Genomic DNA, 18,868 nt, shown 5'->3' on the forward strand with positions numbered 1-18,868 from the left:
AAGGCAAGCAGTTGAAGAGCATCACGTGGCCCCTTGACACCCTGTTACACTGGTAACCCCGCAGTCTCGCTGCAGCAGCCATCGGCCCACACCCGCTCGCAGCGACGCCGGCCTCTTTGATGATGTCATATGCGTTCGTATTCGCTTTTGGAAAGCACTTCGGCTCGCACGGGCTCACGCGCCTGACAGCGCCTAAGACCAGAAGGATCCAACCTTCATGTCCGGATTGGGGGTGCGGTGGGACAGGGTTAAGGCAGGTTGGCGAGGTCCCGTAGGGTGCAGCTGACGCCCATACCCCAAGCAGACGGCAAACAATTTGCAGCGGCAGAGCAGAAGTGCATGGCTGGTCGAACGCCGGAGTTACTGTACCGACAAGTTGCTGGCTGGCTGGAAGTTTGCTGATGCGCATTCCTCACGCTCCGGGCGCCCGGCCAGGCGATAGCGCCACACAGACACACCGCAACGCCACACTCGCGATGCAGAGCCGCAGCGCACCTGCAGGAAGATGACCAGCGTCCACGGATGAGCACCAGAGGCAACCGCAGAGAAAATGCAGACAGAATGCAGCAAAGCGGTGGCCGGGTGACAGTGTGGCAAGCAGGGGCGAGAACAGGGCGAGGCAAGGCAGAAAAGGGAGCCCGAATGTACGGATGAGTGGCGGGTGACTGCCCCCTCCGTCCGGATTGGGGATGCCTTTAGGAACAGGGGTTCCCCTGTTGGACTGTTGGAGAAAGCTTGTTGTTGCTGGTTGCTGTAACCTGACGACTGCCCCTTGCCCTGTCCCACCGCACCCTGACGACTACCATCAGGGAGCGTGGCAACCTCTTGTCCTGGCAGGAGGGCAGCGCCCCCAAGAGTGGATTGCTGCTTCCTGCGCGAGGCCAGCGGTGCTGCCTTTGGCCGAAGGAGCATGTGAATTGGGGAGCGGCTTACTCAAGCAGCGCGCTGGCTGTGGGCAATTGCTGTGAGGGCCTGCGTGTCTTATAAGCGAGGTGACAAGTGTTCCCCGGTCACGGGTGCATTAAAGAAGCGAGGTGAAAACGGGACTCGACGACAGCGTGCTGGTGACAGCGTGTGACAGCCGAATTCAAGGGAGAAAGCTAGTATTACATCGAGCTCCGTCCTTTGCGCGTGGTCTTCTCTCTCATTGACAAGGTGTATACCATACCAAAACGTTGTGCAGCAAAGAATTTGTGCTTCCCTTTCGCTCTCGACGACAGGCCCTCCAACAACACACTCCGCCGCCGGCAGTGTGTCAACAAGACCCCGCCTCGCGCACTGTACACACAAGACACACTCCAAAACCGCAACTCACTCCTCAAAGAGTCGGCACAGAAACGGCCGAACACTGTGATGCACTACGGACACACTATCAAAACAGAGGGGTAAAACTACGCAAGCCCCTTCACCGCAATGGGGACGTCCAAACCTTACCGCCACCGAACTTCGGGAAAATGTCCGACGTACGTGTCATCAAGCTACACAACCACTAACCAGGCGCAAACTTCTGCCTGCAAGCGCTATGCTGGGAGCAAAGGGCGGGGGCCTTCGCGGACAAGGGCACGGGGCTTGCAATCCGGCCTCCAGCTCTTAGACGCTGCGACCCTCGCCCTCGCTCCTTAACCGCCCATACCCAGTCACGTCAACGCATTGTGGCCTCCACAACAACAACCGCGGCACGCCTGCCTTCTTTATGCCTCCAGCACTCTCGCGTTCGCGACCCAAAGCGCAGGGATACCATCATACCAACCCACGCACAACCCCTCTTTGACCGCGCGCCTATACACCTGGCCGCAAGCTCACAGCCGCGCCTGCTCCACCAACCCCACTCAAGCCGCCTCCGCTGTTGCCCCTGCCGGCTGGCTGCTCACAGCGCGCCACCCTGCACGGCGCTTTAGGCCGCACCCCGCACGTCATTGGTAAGCCGACCCTGCACGGCGCTTCCAGCTGGCCAGCGCTTAGCGGGAGAAGTAGGGGCCCAGGTCCTTGATGCCCAAGCCGGGGATGCCGTGCGGCTTCCGGTCGGCGTCCTTGTCGGCCCACTCGGCCGGCGCGTACACGGCGCAGGTGCGGGCGGGCGCGTACACCTGGAACGAGTGCGGGCGGTTGTCGAAGTTGCCCGACTGCGTCTGGAAGGTGACGTCGTTCTCCTTGGTGTTGTTGCGGTAGCCGCCGAAGACCTCCTCGTCGCTGCTCAACACCAGCTGCACGAGGGTAAGGGTAAGGGGGAGGCCGGAGGATGCGGGGAAAGGGGAGGACAAGAGTTCAGTGGCGTGATGCCGGGTGCGTAACACGCCCAGCGCAATGAAACTCTTCTGCCCCTGTGCACGCCCCATGCGCCTTCTCATGCGTTTGCCCTGGACACATCGTCGCCCCTCCCTTGCCCCCCCCCCCCGCGCCGTGTGCCGCACCTTGTAGGGGCCGGCCTCGCGGCAGCCCACGCGGTAGTCCTGGTACGACTGGCCGGGGTGGAAGTTGAACACAAACACCAGGTCGCCGCGCTCAAACACAATCATCTTGTCGCCCTCGTCCTTGCGGCTGATGTAGGTGTTGGGGGCCGACATGTAGCCGAACGCCTGCACGGGTGGGGGAAGGTGCGGGCTGAGGGTTAGCGCACATACACATACCCTTACACCGGCCGCGTGCTGCTCCGCCCGCACATCCATAAACGTTGCGTCCCCATCCGCCCGGCCCCGGCCCCCATGCCGCACCTTGTCCAGGTGGCACATGGCGCGGTCGAAGGCGTTGAGGAACTTGTACTTAAGGAAGTCGGCGTCGGCCAGGTCCCAGCGCCGCCGGCACAGGTGCAGGCTGCCGCCGTTGCCGGGCACGAACTTGCCGGTGGAGGGGTCGTAGCTGTCCACACGAGGGAAGTCAATCCACTCGGGGTGGCCGAACTCGTTGCCTGCGTGTGTGGCGGGCACGGGTTCCCAGCAGGAGCACACACGCGGTGAGAATCAAGTGAGAGTTAGCATAGGGCTATCCGGATGCCGTACTCACACTGGGGCCTCTGCTTCTGACGCTTTCTCCGCGGTTTCGTGCCTATCTTTCTGCTCTTGCTGATTCCAGACTTCCATCCTCCCCAACGGATCGTTGGCTCCCCCTCCCTCCCCTCCCCCTCTCCGCCACCCTGCTCACCCATGAAGTTGAGGTAGGACTCGCCGCCCAGCGCAATGGTGAGCAGGCGGATCATCTTGTGCAGCGCCACGCCGCGGTCCACAACCAGAGACTGAGCGCCGTGGCCGGGCACCGCCTGCGCATGGGGGAGGCACACCGAGGGCGCGGGAGCGGTCAGGGGTCACCGCCGGGGTGGTCTGGCCACCGTGCCGCTTCCCCTTCGCCCTGCCCTTCCTCCGCTACGCCTGCAGCGCGCCAACGTGTCTATGCCCACCGTTCTCTCCTCCTTTGTAACCTCATGCCTCGGTGCTGCCGAGTGCTCCTGCACCTGTCCAGCCCCCCTCCATCCCTTCTCACACACCCAGCTGCTGCCCTCACCATGAAGTCGTACATGTCCTTGTCCATGAGCCAGAAGGCAATGGTCTTGTCGCCCACCAGCGCCTGGTCGTGAGACTCGGCGTAGCCCACGCACGCCTCAGCGTACCTGCGAGCGCACGACACAGGAGACGAGGGAGGGTCTCAGGCGCCGCCAGCTGATGTCAGACGACACGACATACTCCAGGCACAAGCCGCTCCCGCCCAGGTCCCGCCAGGCGCTCTCATGGTTTCAGTTTGTACGCTGTTTGCCCCCTCATCCCGTGCCCTCATCCCGTACCTGCGGTGTATGCCTCCGCACCACAGATTTGCCTCCTCCATGCTTACACTGGCCCTGACTGCCTGTCTGACCCCGTCCCCGGTCCCGCTCCACCCCCCGCCGAACCGTTCCCGGCGGGACTTTCCCGCTCCCCCTCCGCCTTCGCAGCTAACCTCCCCTGGTTCTGGTTCTGTTGGGTTTTGATGCAACTACCCCCCCCCCCCGCCTCACCACTCACCGGCGGTTGGTGAGTGTGTGCACCAGGTTGCCCATGTTCCAGGCGTAGTCGTCGTGCAGCTTCATCACCTCAATCCACTTGTCCGCAATGGCCATCTGCAGGCGGTAGTCGAAGCCCACACCGCCCTCCTGCCTGCGGGGTGCACAGCGCCGCGCGCATACGGACGACATGGGCGTCAGAGGTCGGCAGGGAGCGATTGGGAGGCGGCCAGCCCGGGCATGTGACTCCTGTCCTCGGACAGCACCAACGAGCTCATTCCCTGCTCAACTCATTTTGCTGCGGTAAGTTCCCGATGCTCTATAAACCCAACGGCGGGTGGGTTTACCAGTCCACAGAGGCTTGCTGCTGTCTAGCCCTTTCCCTTGATCCATATGCCCCTTTCGACACCGCTTTCCCCTCCTGACAGCTTGCTCATGTAGACGCCTCCCTCCTGAAGTTTGATTACCCCAGGCCCTTCCTTTTTGGTACACCAGTGGGTTCGTTCATTCCCTACCCCGATCCCTTTGGTGTTTGTCGCCTCCCCCGCCCACAGCCGCGCCGCGCCTCCATCCACGCACCAGGGGCGGCAGAATGCGGGCATGCCCGACACATCCTCGCCGATGGTGACGCAGTTGGGGAACAGGTCGTGCAGCAGGTTGTTGACCAGCATGAGGTACACCACCGCGTCCACGTCCGTGTTCATGCCGAAGTACTCGCCGTAGTTGCCTGCGGGTGCGCAAGAGTGTGCCACACACATGGCCGCTTAGCGACAGGCGCGACATGCACGTCGTGGCGCGTGTCACGGCCCCAAGGGGGCTAAAGAGGCCAAGCTGCTGGATGCCCGGCAGGACGCGAAGCCCTGACCGCGCTCAACTGACATGTGCTGTTCAGTAGCTGGCATGCTTCCTCGTGCCACCGCAATTGGCACACCAGCCATCCGCACCCTTGGGCTGGTGGCTGGACCCCACGAGTGCCTTCCATCGCACGGCAATCGCGCCGTGTGCTCACTCACCGGTGAAGGTGTAGCTGAGGCCGTGGTGGTGGTACATCATCGAGGTCACGCCGTCGAAGCGGTAGCCGTCGAACTTGTACTCGTCCATCCACCAGCGCGCGTTGGACAGCAGGAAGCGCATAGTCTCCCAGTTGCCTGAGGGGCGGGATTCCATGCATGATTCATGAATGATTAAGACGAGATCATGTCGACATGGGGAGGAGGAGGCGTCAAGACATGCTGGCCAGTCATGAAGAGGTAGCCCACACGCTTGCCTGATACATGACCGCGACACACCCAATGTGCAAGCACCCGCACCACGCACACAGTCATCCTTGCCCACACACATGCACCACATTCGTCCGCCCCCTCACCGTAGTTGAAGCAGCGGCTGTCCCACATCCAGTGGTTGCCGCGCGGGCCGCCGTGGAAGTACATGCCATCGGTGCCATCAAACATGTTGATGCCGTCGTTGGTGTTCTTGGAGGCGTGGCTGTGCACAATGTCCATCAGCACCTGCGGCGTGAGGAAGAAGACCACGCCGTTCCGTCATGAGCAGACTTTTACCCCCTGTTGCTTGCCCTAGATGGCATACGAGACAGTACCCAAAGCTTGTACCCGTGGCTTGTACCGGACGCCTTCCCTTGATCTCCGTGACTTCCCCTGATGCCGCAGACCCAGCCAGACATTCCCCGGCTTCTCAAATGCCCCCCCCCCCCCGGCATGCATGCAGGCCCTGCCTCTTGCCTCATGCCCACAACACTTCCTCCTCGTCCAATACCCCCCCCCTCCCCTCACACACTCCCCCCTCCCTTTGCCCCCACTCACGATGATGCCCATGCGATGCGCCTCGTCTACCAGCGCCTTCAGCTCCTCAGGCGTGCCGCAGCGGCTGCTCACCTGCACAGGTGGCGTGGCAGGAACGGGCGGGTAAGGGAGGAGGCTCAAGGCGAGCTCAAGCTCAACCCGCGAACCACCAATCACGCGCTAACAAACATTCCTGGGCTCTCCGCCACCCCTCGCTTCCTGTCACGTGCGCCTCGCTGCCCTTGGTGGCTCGACCCACATCCGCCGCCCATGCTGCCTGCCCACCAGCGGCTTTGCAAAGCCCTGCATCCCACACTCACCCCGAAGAAGTTGGTGACGTGGTATCCGAAGGAGCCGTAGTAGGCGTGCTCCTGGATGGCCATGATCTGGATGGCGTTGTAGCCCAGGGCGCGGATGCGCGGCAGCACGTCGCGGCGGAACTCTAGGTAGCTGTTCACCTTGGGCTCCTCGCTGCTCATGCCCACGTGGCACTCGTAGATGCGCAGAGCCCGAGGCCTGCGAGGGAGAGGTATGCGGAATGTGAGTCCTGCTGTGAGGAATTGGGGTGTTAGGTGGTGTCGTTGTGCATGCAACCGGTGTTTCCGTTCCTGTGCAGTCCAGCCCGCTATATTGTCCCTCGCCGGCCAAGCCAACTCCTGCCCTGCCTTGGGACATGCGCCCATACCCCACCCATACCCACCCACCCAATGCCACACCACGCTGCAGCCTCGTTTCATATTCACATCCTGACAGCAGCCGAGCCCAGTCCCTTACAGACACCGCATCCAGGGGCACTCCACCTACTTGGGCGGGCGGGGGTACTTGAAGGTGTACTGCTTGTCGGGGTCCACCTCGCCGGGGGCGCCCTTCTCCGGGGGGTCCCAGTACACGCCTGCACCGGGACAGAGGCCCAGGACGGCGAAATAGCTGCGGCTTCAGTGGCGCTGGCGTAGCAGCTAGGGGGCAAACCCTGGGTGCCAACTGGTCGCCGTCGTGGCCAACACACCCTTTTGGGAAACCTACAGCACAGCGCAGTCGTTGCCCGCCACCCAGACCTGCTCCCCTGTGTCGGCATCCCCTGCTACCTTATCCCACCACCACAACCCACACCGCCGCTGACCAGCCCCGCCCTAGGCACAGAAGCCCCTAAGCTTCCCCGCCCCCTAAAAGCTTCCCAACCATGCTGGGGCCTACCCTGGGCTCGGGCAGCGCACCACCTCCTCCTCACCGTTGAACAGCACCTCGTTCCACTCCTGGGTGGACCACTTGATCCAGGCCGGGATCTTGTCCTGCCAAGAGCCGTCCGCGCCCTCAATGCGGGCCTTCACCTTGGTCCTGGGGTGTGCAACGATGGTGGTTGGGGGTAGGTATGGTAAGCGGTAGCGCGTCTGACCAACTTGAGTAGCCAGTAGTACCAGCTTGCTGGTGCGAGTAAGGGCCCCCAGGCAAATAGAGCTCCAGGCTCGTTCCCGGAAAGCCGCTTCCCCAGCTGTGAGCCACAGGTGCTAGACATCGCCACGAAAGCTTTGCGCAGCAGCGCCTGCTCACCGGTGGGGGATGGCTGAGGTGCCGTCGGGCTTGTCAGGCAGGAACAGCTCCCAAGTGCCGTACTGGTTCTTGAAGGCCCAGTGGCCCTCGGCGGGGGCCCAGTTGTTGAAGTCGCCCACCAGAGCCAATGCCTGCAGCGGGTCGCGAAAGGGCGGGGGTGGGGAAGCGGTCAGGGGTCAGGGGGCGGAGGGCAGGCAGGCAGTTTGGACGTAGGGCAGGGCCCTGGAGGTACCCCGCATGCTGGATGTGCAGGCGCCGTGGCGATTCGCTTGACAAACACGCAATGGCACAAGACGTTGCTTGTCCCAGACATGTAGCTTTTCACACCGTAGCTTTCAAGGTCAGCAAGTCAGTGCATAACAGCTCCGCGCCCGAGTCCCGCCTCATCCAAACGTCACAGATATCTGACGCACCTTGGCGCCGGGTGCCCACTCGCGGTACCAGATACCGGTCTGGCCGTTGCACTCGCCGCGGTTGAAGCCGTAGTACTTGTAGCCTACAGAAGCACGGCGATTGGGCAAATGACATGAGAGCTACGGAGTTACGGACCGGACGGTGGCAGTTGGCTGGCACGGGTGTCGCAACACCCTGCAAGTCGGTTGGATGGTGCCCGGCCTCACCCTGCGAGAACTTCTCGAAGCCGCCCTCGTTCTGGTCGATGGCGGCGCGAATGTTCTTGAACACGTTCCAGCGGTACTGCGGGGACAAGGAGGAATGTAGGCGCGAGGGCGTTGTGCAGGGTCGTGTGCAGGTGCCCCCCGGGTGGAGTGTCGGGGAGACGAGTGAAAGCGGGATAACTATCTTGACGCCTTTGGCGCGAACCGCTGCCGCCGACCCACAACGAGCATTCGCGCAAATTGCTATTGCATGCCACATATGCACCTAGACCCCGTGCGCACCTTGAAGTGCTCGGCAGCGGACCAAAGGGTGTTGTCCCACTTGAAGCACATTGTGCCGTCGTGGTTAGGAATCGGCGAGATAGGTCCGTACTCGTCCACGTACTCCATATTCTCCGGAACCTCAACGGTGGGGCTCCAGAAATCCTCGGGGCCGGCAACGGCACCGGCCTCGCCCAGCAGCGCCAACTCTGCGCCCGAAGCATTGGTCAGCGAGCTGCCAGCGGATTTCGGCGCAGTGGGGCGAGGTGCCGTTGCAGTAGACGACGCGCGCGGCTCGACCACGCTGTCGACCGGCACATTGGCGACATCCAGGGTTTGGCGCAGGAGCTCGTTCTCGCGACGCAGTAGCTCCAGAGCCGATAGCTTCTCTCCCGGAGCAGCAGCGGTCACAACAGAACGCGGTAGCGCGCCTGCACGCGAAAGGAGTGTTGAGCCAGAGCCATTGACAAAAGATCCGGGTCGATGCAAAGCTTACCCCGGCGAGGACGCTGCGCGACGCCACCGGCCTGAACATGGTGAAACTTGCCAAGCTGCATGGCTGAAAACCAAAGACGAAGGACGCCGGTGGCGGTCCAACGACTTTTTAATAACGCTCACGCGCTCTGTTTTTTCACTTAAGCCTAGCAAATGGTGATGCAACAGGTAGTGGCAGTAGCGAAGGGGAGGAATCCCCGGAAATGCACCTCAACGGCGAGCGGCCTTGCCCCTTATCGCGACGCACCGTCGATTGCCCATGCGCCAACTCCATGCCCGAAACAGACTTTGCATTAGATTTTGAAATAAGCATTTGCAATTGTTATCGATATTTGTTCGCCAAACTATTAGACTGAACGTTCGAGGTTCAGCAAGCTGACTGCGCCAAACGAACCGGGGTTCTTGACCCTCAAATCTATTCTGGGTGCTGTTTCAATCTCAGTAAATGCATGAAGTGCCCGGTGATCAATCAGTGCTTTGCCCGAGGATTTCTGTGGAGTCGTTCTGTGGCGCTCGCGTGTCTGCCTCGCCCACAGTACACATATATTCAAACACCACGCGATCCCAATAAATACTGACGCTTACTCTAAAGTAGTTGAAAGGCCGCATGGTCCGCATGGGGCAGCAGCAACGTGGCAGTGGAGTAGTCAGCGAGTAGCCAGCCACATGGGCAGCCAGGGAGGCTTACGTCCTGCCCTTGGGGTGGTGCGGATTGGGCGGATGAGCAGACCCCTACACCGTGCAGGGTGACGAGACAGGAGAGACTCGACGGGGCGACATGCGGTGCAAAGTAGTGGAAGGGCCGCATGGGCGCATGGCCGCCTCTTCGTCGTGCCGTGCGGGGTGACGGGCGACATGCGGTGCCGAAGGGCTGCACCCACCAGCAGCCTGCTTGGGTGTGCGATGGGACAGTGTTAAGGCAGGTTGATGAAGTCTCGTAGGGTGCAGCTGATTTCCAAGCCCCAGCAGATGGCAAACAATTTGCAACGGCAAGGCAGGAGTGCGCGGCTGGTCGAACGCCGGATTTACTGTACCGACAAGTTGCTGGCTGGCTGGAACATGCTGATGCGTGAGCAGCCTGCTTGAGGTGCGATCACTGCGATGGGGTAGGGTGCGTAATCCCGATAACGTGCAGCACTGCAGCGTGATCCCCGACCCCAGCGTTACGCAACTGGAGACGGCAAGGCATGAGCGCGCGGCTGGTGGAATGCCTGTGGGAACCTGGGGAAAGCTGACAAGTGTTCCCCGGTCACGGGAAAAGGGGCTGAGCCCCTCCACAGTCTGAGGCCGAACAACCTCATCGCCCGGACATAGCCGGGGTCGGTTTCCACAGGCACATAGCCAAACCAGGTGCCTAGCAATCGCGATGCCACAGCAGAGCCAACCGCAGCCAGACGCAGCACAGTTGTCAACAGCCGCACTACTTGTCATGCCGCTACGCATGCCCTGCCAGCCCCACCGCGGACCGCTACCTAGACACCAGCCGGCTCCTCAGCCTGCGCGCTTGCACCGCTTCTTGGGCGGCGCTGCGCTCTCCTCCTCCACGTGGCCTTTCCCGCCCCCTCCGCTACCAAGATGCGCGCATGCGCCGCCGCCGCTGCCGCCGCCGCCGCTGCCGCCGCCGCCGCCAGTCTGCAGCGATGCAGGTCGCTTGTGGGAAAGCTGAAATACTGCAGATGCCGTGTGAAGTTCTGCCTTGAGTCCTGCTGTGAGAGTATGAGATGTCCTGTCTCAGCCTGTATTAACTCCGAAATGCAGAAATCCCGTCTCCGCCCGACAGCCTGAACGACTGAACAGTTCCGCCGCCGGGACTGAGCTTGGACCAGCAAGTCATGAGTGCATCAATGACCGGCACAGCCCTGCACAGCGGCCAGCAGCGTACGTTTTGCAGCGGGCCAGAAATGAAGCTGTCCGGGATGCGCTCATGCGCTTTACCTGGGACAGCCGTCCAGGAAACAGGATTGGGGTCATAATTAAACGGGACCGGGAGGAGGGTAGGAAATCCGAAAAGTTGCCGGTGGCCTCTGGTTGTAAGGGTGGGCCGGGTACCCTGCCGAGCCAAATTTGGCTGCGTGCGCGGGGGTTCGAAGCTGGCTGGGGCGGGTCGCCGCGGCAGTCCAGATGCCTGCGCCGGGGGATGGCAGATGCCTGCGCGACCCCGCGCCATCAGCACGGATGCCTGCGCGGGGCATTGCAGATGCCGCGGCGCCCCTGCTAGCACATCTGAGCTGCCTGTTGTAGCCATCTAGTTGCTTGGTAAAATGCCGCAAAAGGGTCTGGAATGGGTAACCGCGTGTAACGGTAATGGTGTCGGGCACGCATACACAGCCACACTGCTGACTTCAGGGCCTAGAGCATGCTGGCCTATACTGATTGCGTGCTGATACTAAAGCAACCACAACATCTTTAGATATGTTGACTGTCTCTACAAGTCTACTGAAGTTGCGACATTAGCCGGTCAATTCTCCTTCTTTTGGGGCTTGGGGTGCCACAAGAAGGCTACACGTAAAGCAGTAACAAGTTTAATAACTACCGGGCAAGCAGGGAAACAAAAGGCTCTCTGCGAACCACTGGTTCGCGGGGCGTGACAGCCAACTCGGCGCCGCAGCCAGCTTTCCGAGGGAACACCGCCTGTCGCCCAGATAGCAGATATCATGAAATAGATCAAAGCTGGCTCCACGGCTTAAACCAAGCTTTAGCGGCCCCAGACCGTGTTTTCATGTCCGAACCCTCCTAGTTGTCACACTGAATATATCGCGCTTGGCGTCTCTGCGTGAAGAGTATTCTTTAGGAAGCCGGCCGGATTGAGCTGCGTGCTTGCCATGGGCACCGTGGCACACTGGCACCAGCATCGGCACCCACGTGGTTACCCAGCATACCGTGCTTACTGACATTCCCGCAATCTAAACTCGGCACGCTACGTTTCCGGGGTGGGAAACCACGCCAGTTAAGCTGCGGGGGCACGGCAGCTAAGATGCCCGGGCGGACCGCCTCCGCCATCCAAGATGCGTGGGCACGGCAGCTAAGATGCCTGGGCAGACCATCCCCGCCAGCCGAGATGCGTGGGCATGGCACCCCAAGATGCCCGCGCAGGGCCACCCCAGCATCCTTAGATGCGCGTGCGCGGGGGTCAAGTTGCCTCTGGAACTTAGCTGCCAGACCAGACCCACCCCGCCAGATGCCTGCGCTAGGCAACTTTCCCACCCTCCGGACCGGGAATGCAAACAGCGCAGGGCTTGTGCCTGTGAGGCTACCCATGACATAGCAATACTTTCCGAGCATAACGTGTCCCCTCGCAACAAGAGGCTTCATTGTAATCTATGACAAAGCTGCGGATCTCAGTACGCCTATGCATTCAATGGACAACCCTATCTGACCCTATGTCCCTATCCGGATTCAGGTCGTGCCATGTCTTAGGCGCCGGGATAGGCCGGGAGGATAGGCTACGCACGCAGTCCAGTCTGGCGTCAACTTCGCCGGTCGGCCACCCGACGGCACACCGCGCCAGCCACCTCAACCCCACCGCGGACAAGGGCCCTCCACATTCCCCTTGACTGCGTCTCACTGCTGCCCATCAGATTGCCGCCAGCGCGGAGGTGGACCCCAAGACTGCTGAGGCCTTCCTGGCACACAAGCACCAGCCGCTGCAGGAGGGCGACGCCAAGCCGCGGTTGGGCAGTCCGGGAGAGTGCGGCTGTGATACTGTGTGTTCTGGCGCCGTCAGAGGTGGGCGCCGTGGATATGAAGGCGCACTCACCAGGCGAACCAAGGACCCCGACACCAACGACCCTTACACGCCACCCATGTACAGTTACTACCAATGAAACCGCACACGGGGAGAGCTCCAGAGACATTCTTTGTCATACAGCACTCATGCACGCCACTAATGCCCGCCTGCAATACTCGGCGTCCGCACGTTGAGTGTTGCTTGGAGATTAACCGCTTACACGCCGGCACGGCGGGAGACGCGCCGTGTAGCTTGCTTCTTGATGGGAACCAAGCCAGCGACCCAAGGCACCTGCACCACAGGCGAATCATGCACAACCCGCAGGGGCGTCGTTGGCCGACCAACATCATCGTGGCAACTGTTGTAGCATACGTCCCTGGCAGCGTTAACCTGGACACCTTGCCTCATGCTGTAGATGTTCAACAAGACACCCGCATTTCGAACGCACCATCTCCGGAGATGTCTTGTGCACGGCACGGAACTCCGCTGTAAATGCCCCCTTGTGGTTGATCTCCTGCGGATAGCATGGTACTCTATTCAGGTGAACCAGCAATGGAGTGCGCACGATGATTGTGCAGCATCCAACCCACCTAAACTTGTGGGCACCGGATGCAATACCGTATAAATGCGTCATTACAGGACAATTGTATTGTACGAGGACAGCCAGCCCCACCAGGTTAGACGTGGTGAGGTCAGGGTTGTTGTCCCACTTCTCCTGGTGCTTCAGCCAGCAATCGCCCGTGGTGTGGTCTGCAAGGTGTGTAGCCGGGTGCACACGGCGAGGCAGTGAGCGCTCTTCAAATATTGCCACGGCAAACCGACCAGGTACTGGCCACCAGCTGAGGGCTCCCGCTTGCTAACATAGTGACCACCCATGGCACATGTGGCAGCTCCGCTTACTGCAGGCAACAAGAAAGCAGCGAGATAGAGAAAGTGTTACGGTACACAGGTTGTGCGCATGAACAGAGGTAGCAGGCAAAGAAGCAGGACAGGCAGTACCCAAGCCGCCGCCGCATTCAGCAGCTAAGCGCACCTGTGGATGTCCATAGTCCAGCACACGCCGCTCGGGTCGCCTGCAGACACGAAACACACAATCATACGTATAAGCAGCCTTACCTAGGATTACCGCGGCCTTATCAAGGCTCACGACCGTATCAAGGCTCCACGCCACACACCTATGCTACGCGTTCCGATGTTTCAGCGCCTGTCTATGGCAAAGCGAGAGCCGCTTTGCAAACTCACCGCACCAGACCCAAACGTTGCAGGGCTTGTTCGTCGCGAACTTCTTTTGGTGTTCCTTGCATGCCGCACCTGCAACGCGGAATCCATTATCAGAGTCCTTGGCTAGCGGTGTTGTTATGTACGGAAACAGGTGAATACTCCGCAGAGCAAGTCATGCCTCCAGTGTCAAACCTACAGCAATCTGCCGCTGAAGCCTGCTTGTGGCCCAGGCCCCAGACCACGCCGTCGCCAGCGTAGTCGGCGTGTTTGGACGGGTAGCAGTCCTCGGGAATGGGCACGTCCAGGATCTGCGGAAGCATCAATGACCGGTGGTTGCAGCTGTACACGCTACGGTAGCAAGTTGAGTCAAGCACATCTGGATGTCATGCAGCAAGCAGCCCATCTGCCCGATCTGCACCAGACAAGTGAAGCCGCCCGCTAAACACCGCGGTTTGACTTGTAGGTACAGCCCACCTGCAGTTTGCGTCCCTTGTCGTCAATCTCAGTGATAACCTGCACGTATGGGGGCAAGTAAGGTCACGTAAGAAGCGCGGTGCAGTTTGAGAAAGCATCGCACTCTGACCTTTGGCTGCGTTGTGGTGGCGCCGCCTCTTGCGGCCTCCTCCGTCACCTCCACCTGAGCTGCTGCCTCCGTCTTGGCTGGCTCCACTTTTGGCGCCTCCACCTTTGGCGCCTCCACTTTTGGCGCCTCGACTTTCGGGGCTTCTACCTGTGGAGCAGAGACGCGCGGCGGTTTGGCTCTGCCCCCCGAGCGCAGCAATCAGGGGGGAGGGCGAAGCCCCGAAGGAACCGCCCTGTCCGGCCGTGCGTCCGTGTATGCGTGGGTCGGCACCAAACTTAATGCTGTTGTCATAATAGGGATGGTGCATGGGGGCTCCGTGCATGGGGGGCTGCGTATAACTCATGCCCGTTCTAACCCCATGCCAACCTTGTCGACCTTGCCTTTGCCTTTGGCGCTTCCACCTTGGCAGCTCCCCCTGCCGCTGCAATCGCCGCTTTGTTTCCGCCACCAAACTGCAGTTGCGGGCGACGCGTTAGGTATACTCATAGGAAACGTTCAGACGCCACTCACCTGTGAAGCTATGAATGTTCCTGAGGCTGCGGGCACCAATGAACAGGAGCAGGGGCACATGGTGACGAACGAAGCGTTGTGAGACGCGGCTCCCGCCCGTGCCCGTGTGGGCGTCGCGGCTGTTGCTGTGCGTGCACGAAACGGGGATCTCGCTCACGTTAACACCGGGCCTACCTTCGATGGCGTTCTGTAATCGTAAAGTTGCCGACACCGGCGAGTTGCGAGGGTCAGTCCGGGTGCACAACATCCCACCGGTCATTCAGGATTGAGTTGTTCAGGTCCGCCACAACATGCTTTACCTCAATTTGCTCTCTCCCCATGTAGCTGCCCACACCAAGGATTATGAGAAAGAGCAACAGGGGCAGGCTCTGCGCCAGGCGCCCGCTCGCAGGCGCGGCTGTCTGCGACCGGAAGGCCATGCTTTATGTTTTAAATTTAATGTCACACGTTACCAATCCTTTGTCTGCGTCTTCTCCAACCAGCTGCAAGCGCGCCATCGCACGGGCCCCATCGCCCGAAACGGGTTCTGACGGGCCCCATCGCCCGAAACCGGCCCGGCATGCAGACGGCCCACGAAGAGCAAATGTGCAACCACTGCGGCACTACGTGGGTGAGCTGAATATGGGATAGGTAGGTTTGGGACAGGCAGGTTCGGGGCAGGTCTTCTACAACAAAGTTGTGCCTCTGTGATGCTCTGTGACCCGCTGTGACAATCCGGTTTACCTGTCCTGCACAGAACCGCGACGTGAACAGTGCCTGCAACATGCTCCTGCTACTCATCCTGCAACTGTGCACGGCAGACAGGGCCGTCCGGCCGTGTTTCGCCGGTACGCGGACGGCAACGACGCCGGCCAGCAGGGGCAGGCGGAGGCCGAGGAGCAGGCCGAGGAGGAGGAGGGGCAGCAGCAGTGGCAGCAGCAGTAGCAGTTCATGTCAGCGGGTAGCCTGCCACACGGGCAGCCAGGGAAGCTTACGTCCTGCCCTTGGGGTGGTGCGGATTAGGCGGATGAGCAGACCCCTACACCGTGCAGGCACGCGTGCAGGGTGACGAGACACAACCGGGCGGCACATGCGGTGCAAGCGCGCAACACCTCCTTACTTCTACAGCCAAGTGCACGCGTGAAAATGGCTGCGGTGCGGAATGAACAATGTAGTAAGGTCATTGCGGCGTGCGTGTTTCATCATGCCGGTCATCTCCAGCGGCAAAACACCCCGAATATCATGCTAGTGTGCTTTCAGGTTACACCCGCTAGTTTGTAATAGTTTGAGAATCAACTTTGAAATCCCTGCAGGTTTGTGCTGCATCAGCACGATGTCGAAAGACGAGGCTTCTACGTCCGCCTCTCAGCAATCGCCGACTTCCGATATTAGTTCTACCATTAATGATGTGAAGCAGCGTACCGAGGCTGCACTTACAGACCTCCAAGCTGGAGCCGATGCGCAGCTCAAGTTCGCGGCTTCGCAGGCTGTGGCTGCCGGCAGTGTCGCGTTGGGCTACGCGCGGGAAGGACTGGAAGCTGCAAACCAGGTTGCCGCGGAGGGCAAGGTGCGCCGGGACGATGGGTGATCGACGAGTACTTCGAAATTAGACACGCGCGGCTGCCACCGCCACGTGCAGGTCTTCGTGGACCAGGGCCTGGACCAGCTGAAGCAGGCGGAGAACGCGGCCATTGCATATATTAAGCGTAAGTTCACGCTATCGGCATTGAGGCGATATGGTGGGGAAGGGTTGGGTGGGGCAAAGGGGCCCGTCGGCTAGGGGTGCAGTACTGCTGTACGTCCTCCGGCTGTGCTCACCCCGCAAAGTGCCTGTGGGGCACCGGCGAGCGCTGTAAGGTGAGACCTGCGAGTGCTGTGGGCATTCAGGGCGTGCACAATAGCGGTTGCAAGGTGGGCGTAAGAAGCCGCGTCGCAGCAAACGCACACACAACGCGGCGGAGGAACTGGAGCGCTGCCACAGCACGGAGCCTTCGTTGACTCGTGTCCTGCTGGCACCTGTTGGCGCGATGTTGCGCTAGAGCACAGCAAGTGGTTTACTTAAAGTGCTTCGAAGCTAATCTTGCTGTGTGGCTACATCGCTGCATCCTGACGTACATTTGCAGTGGGCCTGGACGTGGTCCACAGCAACCCCTACGTCTCCTATCCCGTGCTGGTAACCGGCGGCCTGCTGCTGCTACCCAGTGAGTAGCTGGATCATAGAGGACACTCAGACGGGGACCCCGCGCTGCACGGTCATTGCCACGCCTTTACGGCGGGGTTATGCTCTCGCATGCCATGTCCAGCCGCGTTAGAGACAGGGGGACAGCCGGAGCGTGCAAGCATGCAGAGGATTCCATCGAACGCTTCATATATGCTGTCCGCAGCGACCCGTCGGCTGCTGTACCGGGCGACGCTGGGGCGACTGCGCAGCCCGGAGAACATCATTAAGGGCAGCGAGGGCAAGGTGGAGGGCCTCAAGGGCAAGATGGACGACTACACACAGGAGGCGAAGAAGCTGCACGTAAGCGGCCTGCGCACAGCAGCAAAAGGGCTACCATGCGAGAGGGCCTTGTGGCGGGGGCCCGCATACATGTGTTGATCCTGTCAAATGCCAAGCCGTGCACCCTGCGAGCTGAATGGACATACCCGTGCCGCCACGAACACAGGACCGCATGGTTGCGGCAGAGGAGGAGTACGTTCGGGGGCGGTCAAAGCTCAAGTGAGTGCGTATGTCATGAGCTGAGTGCTGCAGCCACTGGCAAACGTCAGCGGCTGTATGCATACCGTACAATACCCTTGCTGCCAAACTGCAGGGCAACCCGCCAGGAGCTGCAACGTCTGGCCTCGGTGGTGTCTAAGAGCGAGCGCGCCGCGGCAGGTGAGGCAAGGGGCTACCTGGTTCCATGCGGGCCTGAACACGCGGCTTGATCGCAATCTCAGTCGTAAACGGATCATACGGCGATTTCGCTGGACGCAATATTTCAGCGGCCAGGTGCCTACTTTCATCTGCCCCGTACCGTGTGCAGCTGTGTCCTGGATGCGTGATGAACGCTGACGAGTTATGCACCTGCTCTGCGCGGCGTGCAGGTGTTCTGGAGGACTTGCGCGCCATAAAGAAGGTGGACAAGGCCACGTCACTGCGTGCCGAGGTGAGGCCAAGCCACAACAGCTATGGGCGCGGGGAGCAACTATGGCCTGGTTTCGGGGCCGTGTCCGCTGCAGCTGTCGCCGGTACCCAGTACCGCGCGTGTGCATTCACCGCTGGACCGCCGGGCTGTTATTTTAGATGGGTAAAAATATTGATACAGAGGCATGCGGAGCAGTCCAGCAATCCACCGGTCTCCCTGCATATTGTCCGGAGTGCCGCCGTGCAGCGCGTGGAGGGGTAAGCGAACTCTGCTGTGCCTCACACACAGGCGGCTTCGCAGCTGTCGGCTCTCAAGGCGCAGCGGACGGCGCTACAACAGTACATCTACAGGATCGCCAGCAAGGACATTTGAGAACGTGGCGGTGTATTATGTTGATTCTGACAGTCGGTGGTGGTGGGAAGTGCTTGGCGCGGCATGGATGGGGTCCGTCAGGGGTCCAGAGCCCCTGAATGGCACCTTATGACCGTAGGACTGTGTGAAGGGTTTGCGCATATGTTGCCATAGCATCGGGTTAGCGGTCCAGGGTATCTGCTACACAGGAATTTCATGTCGCGGATGAGAGGTGGTTCGATTGCGGGTTAGGGCGATGCCCACGAAATGCTAGCAGTAGCCGCACCAGTAGCTGCAATGCGGCATCGACGCACAACACAAGGACGGGGGGCATCAACAACGGCGTCGGCGATAAATATGGTTTGCGGACTTCGAATGGAAGTGGATAACCATTCCCGGTATGGGTGTGCCTATGTGCGTGTGCGGGGGGGGGGGGGGAGGGCGAGGCGCAAGGGCATGAGGTTTGCATGGGCGCGCTGACAACCACGGTGCTATCGAGCCTGTCCAGGCTTTATGACAATCTATAAGTTGTCATTTTTATTCGTTGCAGACTAAGAGACTCGAGGGTGCGTCCGACCGAGTCCACTGTGCATGTTCAAACCCAAGCATTGCAGACGAGCAATTTGTATTTGCGAAACTGAATTATGTGCTATTCACATAGGGTGCCTTTTCACCGCGACTT

At 60.5% G+C, this 18,868-nt stretch overlaps 4 protein-coding genes across 4 annotated transcripts; 1 reads left to right on the forward strand and 3 right to left on the reverse strand.

The window, feature by feature from the left end:
* Positions 1 to 1,091: 1,091 nt before the first annotated feature.
* Positions 1,092 to 8,878, reverse strand: CHLRE_10g444700v5 (uncharacterized protein). Its single transcript, XM_001690270.2, has 18 exons — positions 8,689 to 8,878; positions 8,214 to 8,623; positions 7,935 to 8,010; positions 7,728 to 7,810; positions 7,315 to 7,445; positions 6,995 to 7,101; positions 6,571 to 6,658; positions 6,087 to 6,282; positions 5,788 to 5,859; positions 5,334 to 5,475; positions 4,981 to 5,115; positions 4,547 to 4,694; positions 3,990 to 4,121; positions 3,496 to 3,601; positions 3,139 to 3,253; positions 2,712 to 2,905; positions 2,412 to 2,576; positions 1,092 to 2,204 (listed from the first exon to the last, which is right to left on the reverse strand). The coding sequence occupies exons 1-18, from the start codon at positions 8,747 to 8,749 to the stop codon at positions 1,959 to 1,961; spliced, it is 2,607 nt and encodes an 868-aa protein (XP_001690322.2). The 5' UTR covers positions 8,750 to 8,878; the 3' UTR covers positions 1,092 to 1,958.
* A 906-nt stretch (positions 8,879 to 9,784) lies between these two features.
* CHLRE_10g444726v5 (uncharacterized protein) lies at positions 9,785 to 11,440 on the reverse strand. Its single transcript, XM_043066852.1, has 2 exons — positions 10,852 to 11,440; positions 9,785 to 10,319 (listed from the first exon to the last, which is right to left on the reverse strand). Exons 1-2 carry the CDS (start codon positions 10,930 to 10,932, stop codon positions 10,179 to 10,181), a joined length of 222 nt encoding a protein of 73 aa, XP_042920249.1. The 5' UTR covers positions 10,933 to 11,440; the 3' UTR covers positions 9,785 to 10,178.
* Positions 11,441 to 11,930: 490 nt separating this feature from the next.
* On the reverse strand, positions 11,931 to 15,440 carry CHLRE_10g444750v5 (uncharacterized protein). Its single transcript, XM_043066853.1, has 13 exons — positions 15,028 to 15,440; positions 14,903 to 14,915; positions 14,729 to 14,754; positions 14,599 to 14,670; positions 14,219 to 14,365; positions 14,110 to 14,148; positions 13,832 to 13,943; positions 13,657 to 13,725; positions 13,448 to 13,487; positions 13,276 to 13,313; positions 13,088 to 13,164; positions 12,863 to 12,928; positions 11,931 to 12,705 (listed from the first exon to the last, which is right to left on the reverse strand). The coding sequence occupies exons 1-13, from the start codon at positions 15,145 to 15,147 to the stop codon at positions 12,631 to 12,633; spliced, it is 894 nt and encodes a 297-aa protein (XP_042920250.1). The 5' UTR covers positions 15,148 to 15,440; the 3' UTR covers positions 11,931 to 12,630.
* Positions 15,441 to 15,950: 510 nt separating this feature from the next.
* CHLRE_10g444800v5 (uncharacterized protein) lies at positions 15,951 to 18,832 on the forward strand. The gene is made up of 8 exons (XM_001690442.2): positions 15,951 to 16,274; positions 16,347 to 16,413; positions 16,831 to 16,908; positions 17,092 to 17,228; positions 17,374 to 17,426; positions 17,521 to 17,585; positions 17,795 to 17,856; positions 18,124 to 18,832. Exons 1-8 carry the CDS (start codon positions 16,041 to 16,043, stop codon positions 18,205 to 18,207), a joined length of 780 nt encoding a protein of 259 aa, XP_001690494.1. The 5' UTR covers positions 15,951 to 16,040; the 3' UTR covers positions 18,208 to 18,832.
* The last annotated feature ends 36 nt before the right edge of the window (positions 18,833 to 18,868 follow it).

The sequence above is a fragment of the Chlamydomonas reinhardtii genome, chromosome 10 (genome assembly GCF_000002595.2).
Source record: "Chlamydomonas reinhardtii strain CC-503 cw92 mt+ chromosome 10, whole genome shotgun sequence".
In the NCBI taxonomy this organism is placed as follows: domain Eukaryota; kingdom Viridiplantae; phylum Chlorophyta; class Chlorophyceae; order Chlamydomonadales; family Chlamydomonadaceae; genus Chlamydomonas; species Chlamydomonas reinhardtii.